Source organism: Zosterops lateralis (assembly GCF_965231275.1).
Source record: "Zosterops lateralis genome assembly, chromosome: 5".
In the NCBI taxonomy this organism is placed as follows: domain Eukaryota; kingdom Metazoa; phylum Chordata; class Aves; order Passeriformes; family Zosteropidae; genus Zosterops; species Zosterops lateralis.
The window spans coordinates 49034724-49046881 of NC_139766.1; the positions used below are offsets into that span (position 1 = coordinate 49034724).

Sequence of the window (12158 nt, forward strand, 5' to 3'; positions counted from 1 at the left end):
CCAGGCTAAGGTCAATGTTTATGACTGTGGCTTGTTTTAAACATTTGTCAGTTTGTTGTAACACAGAGCCCGGTCTGGAAACATTCAGTGGAGCAGGACTTTATGTAGAATGAGTTTTCCTGTCCTCTTCTTCCTATTGTCATCTCAGAATTTCATCATGTTTGTCTCCATTGAACCAGTCTGCTCTGGTTCCCAGTTGCAGTGTTATGTGCCATTAGCTGGTAAACCTTCCACTGTGTCACTGGGGAATGCTCAATTGCAGGCCTAATACAGCCAGAATTATTCAGGCCATGCCCTCTCCACTAATTGTGAAAGCCTGCAAACATGGTTTCAAGTCTCAGGTCTTTTACCAGCTGTCAGAATTTGGACAGTCAATTCAGCTGGCTCAGTGACTGGAATCAATCGGTTTTGACTGGCAGTTATTTAATTACCCTGCATGTACAGCACTCGGGGGCCTCGGGCTCTGCTCTCTTGTACTGTATCTCTATTTACAGAGCAACAGAAAATATTTCTTTGCAAATGAAGCTCATTTCAGAAATGGACACCAACCTCTTTTGGGTCATCCCCCATCAGCTTAAACTTTCTTGGAATCTTGCTTCTGGCAAACTTACAACCATTGTAGTACATGCTCCAGGAGCAACCAAAGGAAAATGAAGCACCACAAGTTTCAGGGTCCAGCCCTTGGCATGCACAAGTCCGTCTAAAAGATAAAGAGAGCACAGCTGTTAGCAGCAGGCAGGTCCCCCCTGTGGTGCTCCAGCAGTGACCATCAGCATTCTGCCAGTGCTCCAGGGAATTAGCAGTGTGGATCATCTTCCACTAGTAAATAATGAAGAAATGCAAGAGAGACACATACACATCATAACTGAAGAATTTATCAGAGTGAATAATTTCATGGTTACAAAGCAGGGTCTTTGGGGGTTCTACACATGTGTGAGAAACCCAGCTTTGGTCGGGTGAGGATATATTTGTGTGGTGCCTTGTTAGGTACCATGTTATTCATGGTGCCTCAGGGGCTTGTGCTGACAGCACTGCAAGAATGTAGGAGCCCTCTGGCAGGGACTAAGCAATAATTCCTGAAATATGACTCTACCCATGAAGCCAAAGTAACATACAGTGATAGCTGTGGTAATTTTGGTCAAAATGTTCTTGTCTCTCAGAAAAGCATGGGAAAAAGATACAGTGCAGTTTCTTTAGATTGAGGCTAGTCTGTGTCAGCTTACACAAGTATGATTTAGTGCACCCAGCTTTTATTTCAAGGTTGAGGTATCAGTTATCCTGGCCCCTGCTGAGATCCCTTCTTTTAAATATACTGAGATGCTTCACTACTCTAAGAAAATGTTTTTCTCTATTTATAAGCGTGTTTACTCTTTGGTTTACTACAAAGTTTGTGCGTTTTCAAACAACCTGAAATAGCTGAGAAGGCTGTAGATGTTTCAGGGTAACAGCACGAGTGGAAGTGCTAGGTCTGAAGATTGGGCTGCAGGTTTGGTGAGCACAGCCTTTGCTCCACTTACTCTTCATTCAGTGCACAGCGCCGGTTCGTGAGTGTGCCGTACTTCCTCAGGGTGTCAGTGAGTTCAGAGTAGAGCTTATCAGCCAGGCTGGTTGGGATTCCCTCCCAGACCAGGATGAGGATCACAATGACGGCCGTCTCACACGTGTGTCCTGCCCGCTCGCGCACCAAGCAGAGCAGCTTCTCCTCCTGACTGCTTCTGCGGACTACCTGCATGTACAGCAACACACACCCCAGAGCCCCAACACAAACAATGCCATTCTTAATGTGAAGAGCAAGAGAATAGCAAACCTCAGCAGTACTGTGCATGTGGGGAGGTTACTTCTACTTGTATCCTCCTCTTTGCTTCTGGCAGTTCAGTCTGTTTTTCTCACTGTGATATGGCAGAGCTACCCTCTGTGTTTAATGAAGCTGACTCTGAGAGGATGACTGATGGCATGGAAAGTTGAGAGAGTTGACTCTGAGAGGTTGACTGATGGTGGTGGAAACCAGCTTTGTAAAGCTTGCATGCTCTGATTCAGCAGGAATTGCCTCCTGAATCTGTGTTATGGTTGTGGCCCAGATTGATTGGTGAGCAAGAGGACCAACACAGAGCAGGGTAGTGGACACCTGTCTTACAATAGGAACCAGACAGGGAAAGGCAGGCAGTAAGGAAGGGACTAAATAACTGGACACAGGAGCTCTCTCCCCTTCCCTTCCAAACTTAAGCAGCTATACTCATAACCAGCTTTACAGTTTTGTGACCTGCTCTTATTACATACAAACATTACAGTGTTGTGAGGGAATCAGTAGATGTTTTTCAAATAAAAGTGTCTTTCCAGCAACATAAGCACTGAGAAGCATTTCCTAAAAAGGGTGCAGTCTGGCATGCATAAAAACTATAATGTATTAGTTTTTGCTCATCATGTCTTTCCCCAGCAATCCAAACCACTCAGTAATTTGTTCCAAACTACGACAGTGTTTGCGAAGAGGATGTCATAACACATCTCTCCAACTGGGAGAGTATTTTAAAGACATCACAGTGGTGCACTTACTGGACTTATTAGTAGGCCAAAATTAAACAGCAATGAAATGTCGGGTGGTACAAGACTTAAAGCAAACATGCCCTTCTGCTTAGGTTTTCATACCTTTAAATTAAATTTTATTCTTGCTATTCTCCAAGCAACAAGTCAATGGAGTGAGAGATGGGTTGATGAGAGATGTTGAGCTCTTCTAAGTTTCTTAGTGTCAGTTAACAGGACATGTCACTGCTGTCAGCTACATGAACCATCATAATGGACTAGATTAATTTGTTTATGTCACTTACCCATTTAGCAATTGGACATCCTTGAGAACTTTTGCCTTCTTTTCCAGTGTAGACAACCCTCTCAATCCTTATAGCTTTACCCTTCTGTCCAAATCTTAAACAAAACAAAAATACGTACAATAAGCAGATTCATTTGGTTCTGTGTGAACACTGAAAAGATGGAGCACATTTGCCAGTCTTATCTTAGAAAAATAAACACTGTGAATTACAGGGAAAGATGCGCAAAGTGGTTTGTCTTGATGATTTTATTACAGTGGTGGACTGATATATTAAGAGAGGCAAATGTCTTTAATACATGGGTAAAAATTATCAATATCACATTAATATTACCAAATATTTTAACCATTTATTTAGTGTATTTATTATAGGTGACATTTTGAAAAGTGGACATTAAAAAAAAAAGTCTCTTTATTTTGGTGAAGAATTTTATATTTTTCTTTTAATTTCTGGGTTGAAGTTTTTTCTGTGAATTGTACATAATTAAGTTGTCACGGAACAGCTGGTATGTGTCACTAGTAATTTTTTGTGCTTGTTGTCTTAGTGTGAATCAGTTAAGTCAGGATTAATTTGCATCATATCTATTTTTTAAACTTTCTCATCCACTCATAAATTGTTACTTATTTACTTCTACTCAACTTCCATACTCCAGTTAGGATCACAAGGTACCCTCAGATAACACCATTTGTGTCTTTTTCCAGCCAAGGTGGGCAAGCTCAGCTTTTGCTGAAGCATTTAAACAAGAAGATTATGCTCTCATGGCAGGCTCTAGCTCCCTGTCCAAGCAGTGCTGTTGCCAGAGCAAAGAGGATCCACTTTCCAGGTAGAAATATGTGGCAAATGCCACATGAAGGTTATCTTGACTCAAGAGAAAGTGCTGGATGTGTTGAGTCATTTCCAGGCATTTCTCTGGGATGCTGAGCCTGGGAGCACACCAGGGCTCAGGGGAGGCCAGGGGCAGAAACCGCAGTGGCCGCAGCGTTAAGAGACGGAGCCACCCTGGCCGCTTGGCTGCTCCTTGGGCACTGGGCAAACAGCACTTCCATCACCATTTCTGGAATTCTGCCACTCTCACTGGTGTTAACTTTTAATAGTCAAGTTTGGGAAATAACTAAATCAGTCTCCTTGTTCTTTGCCTTTACCTACAGAGCAATCAAGGTATATTCCTGTTATGCAGCCATTTAGTGATGCCTTAAGAACTTTTGACCCTTTTTCCTCTTGTTTCTGCCCTAAAATCTTGGTGACATATTTAAGGGCCAGTATCTGTGTTTAAACGTTTGTCCTGTAAAGGAAATGAAAAATGCTTATTTTTAGATGTGATCTCATTGTGAAGTTTCAGTGTCACAGGAAATTATACAAACAAAATCAAGTTGTACTACACACGTTCTGCAGGCAACTGTTAGGTCACCTTTTCCTGCTTAGAATGTTAGTACATATATTTGTTTCTTTAATTAACCACATGAAAAATAAACATTTTTAAATCTTAACATTTTCTATCAGTTTTCTAATGTGGATTGCAGGACAACTGTGTGGATGCCTCTACAGAAATATGTTGTACATTACACACTGGAAATGAAATGGACTTCATCCCAAGTTTTTTCAACTGTCAGAAAGGAATTTGTGCCTGATGTTTGTCATGCTTGCTTTCAGACCAAAGCTGATTGGCTTTAAAACTAGAGCAAATCTCACTGAGCAGGAAGTAGGAATTGGGAGAAGGAAGAGGTAAAATGTCTATATCTGTGGATTCTGCAAGAAATTACTTCTGGTATAGCTAAAATACTAATTATAAGTCTAAATCCAAATCCTGGCTTCTTTAGCAGTGCTGATACCTTAACAGTCAATCCATATGCATGGGAAGCCAGGTTAAAAGTGCTTGAGTTGTGATTAATGTCACCAACTGCACATGTATACTTGAGAGTATCTTTATAGTGAAGGGTTTAGGGTTTTTTAGTTAGGGATACAAAATTAACTAATGAGTTCTGGAGTTCTTCAGTCAAAGAATTTCATAGATCATACCATACAGTTGAACACTAGCCATTGTTCAAGTGGCTGCTGCTATACTCTGCTGAATCTGGCTGATTAGTTGCATGTTACCTATGGTATCTCATGATTTCCTTCTGTCAACATGAAATTAAATTCAATATTAAAAGAAAAAAAGGTAAGGTCAATATTAAGAATGAAAAATTACTTTCCAAAGTAAAAAAAAAAAAAAAAAGAAAAAAAGAAAAAAAAAAGAAAAAAGAAAAAAATTATCTCTATAATTGACATTACAACATGAATGACTTTCCTCTTTTATTTATTATTTGTAAATACTAAAGAACCAGTTGATGAGAGCTCTGGAGATAACAGATGGTAAAGAATTTCTTCAGAGAGTCAATGTTTCAATGTTCAGTCTGCCTTCCCAGAAGGAAGCTGATTACATGCACTTGAGCTGCTCTCAAAGCTGAAAATTACTGGGGCAAGCCGTGCACAACAGTCACAAGGAAGGAGGTGCTAAGAAAGAGAAAGGACCTTAGGATTTAATCTTAAGAGTTTAATAGGCTATAAGTGTCCTGTGGCTGTGCAATGAGGAGCACCAGCTAACAGAACTTGCTAAGAAATGGTGCTCCTTAGCTCAGATTCAGCACTGCAATAATGCCCACTTGGTTTTGGTTCTCCAACTAGCTGGAGTTTCACTGCTATTCTGGAGCCCAGATTTTTAAGGTACTAACAAATCAAATTCCCATCTGTCTCTGACTTAACTGAAGAGTTTTTTTGTTTGCTTCTTTGTTCAGGGGGCAACTTAATTCCCAGATACCTCTAAAAATCTGGTCATTAACAGCTACAAGTAATGCAGAATTCACAGTGCAGAAGTCACTTTTGTGACAGCTTTTTATTTTCTGTGTCTTAGGCTGGTGGGATTTGTGCCTACACTTTTTTTTTTTAAACAGCACATATAATGTATCTCTTCTGTGCCTTTAAAAATTCCTGGTTTGGTTGGTGTTGATGTAATAAATACACCACAGGATGCAACATGATAACAGGGATTGTCCATAATCAAGATAAGACTGGATTTGTGCAATACTCCAAGGCAGGGGAATGTTTTTTCACAACACTACTTATTGATTCTTGGGCTGAAATCCCATCCAGCAATTTTGTGGCACTACTCTGGACATGAATGAAAGAGATTTAGACATTTAGTAATTTGGTGAGGGGAAACTAATGTTGAAATTTGGTATTCTGCTCTTCATCCTCCTTCTCCGCTGGCATTCTCCTAGCCAGAGGGAACACCAGCTCTGTGCCTGCCTTTGCAGCCACTGCCAGCAGCCTTGCTTGGCAGGCTGGTGAGAACTTGTTCCGGCTTGGGTTTGCTGGCATGTGTCTCCCAGGGCACAGCCCGTGCCAGCCAGCAGACTATTAGCCCTGTCAAATATTGTGACTCTCTGGTGAATAGCAGGGTGCGTAATGTTGGCAACACTGGAGTAGCTAAGCCTACAAGTAATTACTTGATTTGCAGTTGTTTATTTCTTTATGTGCAAAAGCTGGAAAAATTCTGACATCCACAAAAGGATAAATGTTAATCTGCTCTGTGCCTTTGCACTAATTACCTTTCTTCCATGATTTCTCTAATAGCTGCCACATTAGGACCGGCTCCTAGATGGGTATAGAAGGGACCTTCATCTTTTTCAATAATTTGCTCTGTTTAAAATAAAATAAATGTTATTACTTTGAAGCTTAATTCTGTAATGTAAAATGTCACATTGCAAAGCTTACCTCTTGCTTGTTAGAAGACAGCTGTATGGGCCTGGGGTCAGTTTTCAAACACTTATGTCTAAGGTATTTGGCCACACAGTTTGTACAAAACATGCAAAGCAATGGCTAATCCTGCAAACAGCTGTGATAGGAACTGTGTGTCTTTTCCAAGCACAAACACTTATTCCACATCTCGGGCTCCAGACTGACGTTCAAACTGGCATTTTCCTGTTATCAGCAAACAATTGTTTCTCCTCCTCCCACTTCCTCCTCTCCCAGTATATAGAAACAAGGATAAATGGGATAACAGTGGTAAATATTGATGTTAAGGAGCTGTGTACTGTACTTGTTTTTCAGCAGACATGTTTCGGTGCAGGAACTTACAGCTTGAAAAACTGGCCACTAAGGTTACACAGAGAATTCCTGCCACCCACGGAAAGATTGTGAAATGAAAAAAAAAAAAAAAAACCAAAAAAACCCCAAGTTTGCTGAAAAAAATCATGCACAAGGTCTGGTCAAAACCCTTGTATGCCAAGAATGTGGCCTCAGTTTTCTGTGTGTAGGTAGGGCCATATCAGCAGTCACAATACATGCTGTATGTTTGGTTTGATACCAGGAAGCAGGCTCCAGCTGTGTGAAAGAAATGGCCAGGCCATGCTTGGGTTCAGGAGATGGTGGAGCTCTACTGGCTGATGTCTGAATGCTGACTTGATGCTTTCTGCCATGCTAACTCCAAGGGCTGGGTGGGTGGTGCTGCTCTTGAGAGACAGCCTCTGGAAGCACAATGAAGGCATGGTATAAATCTGAATGTGTCAGTGAGGAATGGCTTAATTTAATCTTCTTAATATTGATAAGAAAGAGCAATAAACCTATAGATTATGCTGTGGCACTGGGTTCTTCCGAGAGAGTTTTATACTCCTCTATTTCCTAGTCTGCTAGGACTGAAGAATTAAAATGTAAATGGAGGATAAGTTCTTAAGTTTGCTTAGTGGTCTCAGTATGAAAAAAAAAAAAAAAAAAAAAAAGTGAGGATAAGGAAATAACTGCCAGAAAAACTTGTGCTAACTATATGGAAAAAACAATTAAAAAACCCCCAAAACAACAAATGACAACTGTGTTTTCAAAAGGTCCTACAATTTGAAGGTTATTTCTTAAAACAAGGAACAGCAAGGAATTTGCTTCCAGAGTGCTTCCTGGGAGCTCTAGAAATACACTATTTCCTGGTTTTGTTCTCACATATCCTCTCTGAGACTTAGCCCCAACATTTAAAAAGGTAAAAAGGTCAATTTTACATTTTGGAGGAGCATTGATTCAACTTTCCTCTTTTATAGTTGATAACAAAATCCTAGTAACTGAAACTGTAACAAGAACTGTTATTTTCTTCTCATTTTTGATGCTGAACCTTTTGTCTCAGCCTGAATAGTTTATCCAGTAGAGTCTAAAAGTGCCTGTTATACTTGGCTACGTGCAGTGCCAGTTCTGTATTGGGGTAGGGGACCATGCCTGTCACTCTGCTCTACTTTTCCAGCTCTTGGAGACAGAGTTTGCCATCAAGCAACAACAAGAGCCCCCCCACTGCTTTTTTAGGTGCTGCTTGGGTAGCTTCTCTATGAAACTTTGGATCTCTTTAGATCTCTTACAGGAGACAAATGCCTGAAAAAGAGGATAAACTATTGCAACAAGTGAGGAATAATCTGACATCTGTTTTTGCTTAGGCTTTTACTAAGAGAAACTTCAACAATTTCACTGCTAGAGAAAAAAACGGCCATAAGGTTCTGAAGTTTTAGACCAGGATTGGTCTTTTAAAAGCTGTGTCTAACCTTGGCAAATAAATTAGGTTATAAAGTTATGACCTACTTTTTATCAGTATGTTGTGGTTACATGTCTGCTGCTCAAGGAGAATGGATGTGAGGCCATAAGCATTCTGACTGAAAAATCAAATAGGCAATTGCTTTATGAAATAATGAGAAAGGGCCCATATGTAGGGTTGGTAAGTGGAGTAGGTATAAATGTGTAAAATCCCAGTTTTATAAGTCTTCACTAATTACTGTTCTTAAAAACCCCAAAACAATCTTCCAACAAAAACATCCAACTAACCCTGTGATCCCAGCTTGAAGGCTCATTTCCTTCCTGTGAACTGTTATGTTTTTAGTACATCTCAGCACTTACCAACACAGCTGCAAGATGGGAAATCATACTGAGTTTTGGCAGGTGTGTCCAATAAATTTTTTACAGGAGTATCCAATAACTTGGAAGGTGAGTCTAAAAAATTATTGAGAACAGTTCCAGCTGTTCTTTTGGTCGGGGTTTTCTCAGCAGACAAGTTTGCTTGCTGATCTAAGATTGGGGTTTGAGTGTCAAAATCTGCAGCACTGGTATTTCGTGATAGGATGGTAATAGGGCCTGCTGTTTCAACCTTCACATGTTTTGGTGATTTGAGAGTAAAAGTCTTATGATCAAACAGTGATTTGACCTGTATCTGTTTTAGCTGCTGCTCCATTGTCTCAATGATGCTCTTTTGTTGCATGTTCTCGCAGCTGAAGTGCTGATTCTCTTGTTTAATTGTTTTTTTCCACATTTTGTTTTCCAGCTGTCCAGCTGATGGGCGCATGCAGACATTAGACTTTGTGCCAGCCTCAGTTTTTATAGGCTTGCGTGCTGCACTGGGACCAATCTCAGTTTTGGGTTGCTGGTATGCTTGTTGCTCCTGTTTTTGCAAAAGATGCCACCGCAGAGCAGCATGCTTTTGAAAATCCTTGGGTGTCTGGGACTGCAAATGACAGCCTCTCTGGTCTTGGGTGTGGGGGGCAGTTTGGCTGTGTGGTAAGTACTGCTGAGGGATCTGTGGAGCTTGTTTGCTCGAGAGGTCTTGGTTCAGACTAGCACCATAGCCCTGTGAGGGCTGGAGAGGTGGCAACTGTAGAACTGAGGCTTGTTGTGTCTGTTGCTCTTGTTCCTGAAAACAATGATTCACATCTTGCTTTGCGGTCAAGTTATTAGAAAAATACTGCACATGCTGCAAGTCCTGCATTTTGTTGGCTCCGAAGTGTTCCATATTTGCAGCGTTCCCTTTCTTCTCGGAAATCAGGTGCCTGTTGTTTGGGCAAGGGTGCTGGAGACTGGCATTTGCCTTCTGAGTGTAAAGTGGAGCTTTGTTGTTCATGGTCTGTACCTGCTCTAAGCCTAGCTGAGGGTTAGGCCGTGGGAAGGCAGCTGTTTTAGCATATTTACTCCCAGTTTGGAAACATTCATCTGCTTTAAGCTGATTGAAAGACTTCCTGTCTAGAGGCTGCTCAGCATTGCTTTGGGGGTGGGCTACGGCTTGGGGCAGGTCTTTAGTTTTCATTTGTGGAGCCTGCTGCTGGTATGGGGTTAGCTGTGGACTGCATGGCAGTTGTGCTGGATGTGCTTGTTTTTGCAGCATCTGTTGCAAGATATGCGAATGCAAGAATTGCCCATTTTCCCCTGGCTGGAGCTTCAAGGGGGGCCCTAAAGGCTGCTCAGCTTGTAGTTCTGATCTTGGCTGGAAATGGAGCTGTTGTGGAGGGTGTTGCTGCACTTGGGACTTGAGAAGGGAATCCACCTTTGCAAGCTGTGGCTGCGGTGAATGTTTTTGGAACGACAGCTGCTGGTCAGCTGGGGGATGTGGCTGCAGCTGGGAGCTCTCGCTTTTGTACGGTGGAGGAAATTGTTCCTGTTGCATTATCTTCTGGCTCTGGGCCTGTCCCGAAGGCCCTTTTAATGAATCAGGACTTCCAGCATACTGTTTTGTATAGCCTGTTTGGGCTGTGCTTGCCTGGTACTGAAGAATTGACCGCAATAATGCTTCACTGGGCTTCTGAGGAGGCTCTCCCTGGTGGAACTGGGTGGAAACCAGTTCTATCCAAGCTGGTTTTGAATAATGTTGAGCCTGTTGTACAGGCTCTTTCACTTGGTCCTTGTCTTTGTCAGGAGGAGTCTGAGGTTCTCTCTGTCCTGGGAAATGCTGATAGTGTTGTTGCAACTCACCCTCGCTTCTGTGTGCGTGCAGGTTTTGGAGGGGAGATTCTGATGCCAGCGTCACTTCTTCGGGGCGCTGCGGAATTGAGGCGGCCACAGCAGCTTGTGGGTTGCTTTCACTGACATCTTGTTGTGACATTTGTGCCTGTTGCAGAAGGCTCTGCTGAGGGTGAAGTTGTTGTTGGCTGAGGCTGGGACTTTTGGACATTGGTCCCTCCTGTTGCCCTTCATTTTTTATCTCCCCAGAAAGAGTTTCATCACATCTGTTGTCATAGGAATGGTGTCCTTCTTGCACCGCGGCAGACAGTGCACTGTTCATTTCTGGAGCAGGAGCAGTAGAGGAATCTTTGTGAAACATTGAGTTCTGTGTAAAGAAAGCACCATTATTTTCTGCTTGCTCAGAATACCTTTCCAGAGCAGTGCTCTGAGCTTGCAGGTTACTGCTGGAACTTAGAGAGAGGTCTTGGTTGGGAACCTGCCCTATGCTTCCATGAATATTATTGTTTCCTACAGGTAACTGGTGAGGATCATAGCCTGGAATCTGTTGCTGTAGCTGTAGATCTGGTTTTTGCAGTGAACAGCTACCTGGCAATACAGATGGTTTACTGGAGTCTTTTGTGTTGTAGACCTCAGTAACCACTACAGCTGGCACTTGAGGCAGCTCAGAGTTTGAGGTCTGTGGGGAAGTGATCTGCCCTGAGGTATGGGATGAATGCATTGTCTCATAGGACAACTCATTAGTAGCCTGACTGGTAATGGCATTGATATGAGATGTGTTCTTCTGCATTGCTATGGAAACATGTTCTGGATAATATTGAGACAGTGTTTTCTCCAGGAGTTCACCATGCATGCTTTCCATGGAAGAGGCAGAAACTGTAGCACCATTAGGCATTGGCACTGCCTTGTTCTTAAGTAGTAAGACAATGTCCCTGTTATGGCAATGAATATTTTCCTGCTCCTGCTCATTCTGAATCAGAAGGTCATGAGGGTTTTCGGAACCAACACTGTTGTGTCTTGTAGACGGTATCAAATCTGAAGCTTCGTTTTCTTGTCTTGTAAAATTCTCAGATTTCTTCTCACTGTAACAACTCGAGACACTTGCTTTTTCACTATTGTCCTCTGGCTCAGCTTTTTCTCCATTTACCTCTTTGTCTTGTTTAACTTTCTTGCTCTCATGAAGTCCATACAGAGAGGGCTCACTAAAAGTGCGTTTGATCCCACCATTTTGCATATATTTGGAGTATACTTTCTTTTCTTGTAAAAGGTCAGGGCTAACACAATTGTTTGGACTTCCCTTTGGGTGGGGCACTCCAAAGTTGCTTTTATTGAATAGCGGCTTGTGGTCTCCATTTACTTCCACTTCATGCCTCTCTGTTGCTGGACTCCCATTCTGTAGCTTTACAGCAGAAGGCTCTGCCTGGCAAACGTGAGAAGACTGTGGTATTAGAAATGGACTCAGTCTATTGCTGTCAACATGGTTGGTTCTGTCCTGTTCCATCTGGCCTGCTCCGGGGCCATCCACAAGGCTACCCTCTGAACGTATCTAAAAGAGAAAAGAAACAGGAGAGACTCTAAGTCAGTTTTAGTTTCCACTGAAGAACAGCCAGT

General features: G+C 42.1%; 1 protein-coding gene across 1 annotated transcript in view; it reads right to left on the reverse strand.

Annotated features, from left to right (window-relative positions):
- The window catches only part of TET2 (tet methylcytosine dioxygenase 2), a 69671-nt gene that overhangs the window by 11100 nt on the left and 46413 nt on the right, over positions 1 to 12158 (reverse strand). The window contains exons 2-6 of the mRNA XM_083861752.1: positions 8721 to 12093; positions 6407 to 6497; positions 2823 to 2916; positions 1518 to 1726; positions 550 to 700 (exon numbers count right to left, since the gene is read on the reverse strand). Of these exons, the coding sequence (XP_083717878.1) occupies positions 550 to 700; positions 1518 to 1726; positions 2823 to 2916; positions 6407 to 6497; positions 8721 to 12093 (3918 nt within the window). The remainder of the gene's footprint in view (positions 1 to 549; positions 701 to 1517; positions 1727 to 2822; positions 2917 to 6406; positions 6498 to 8720; positions 12094 to 12158) is intronic.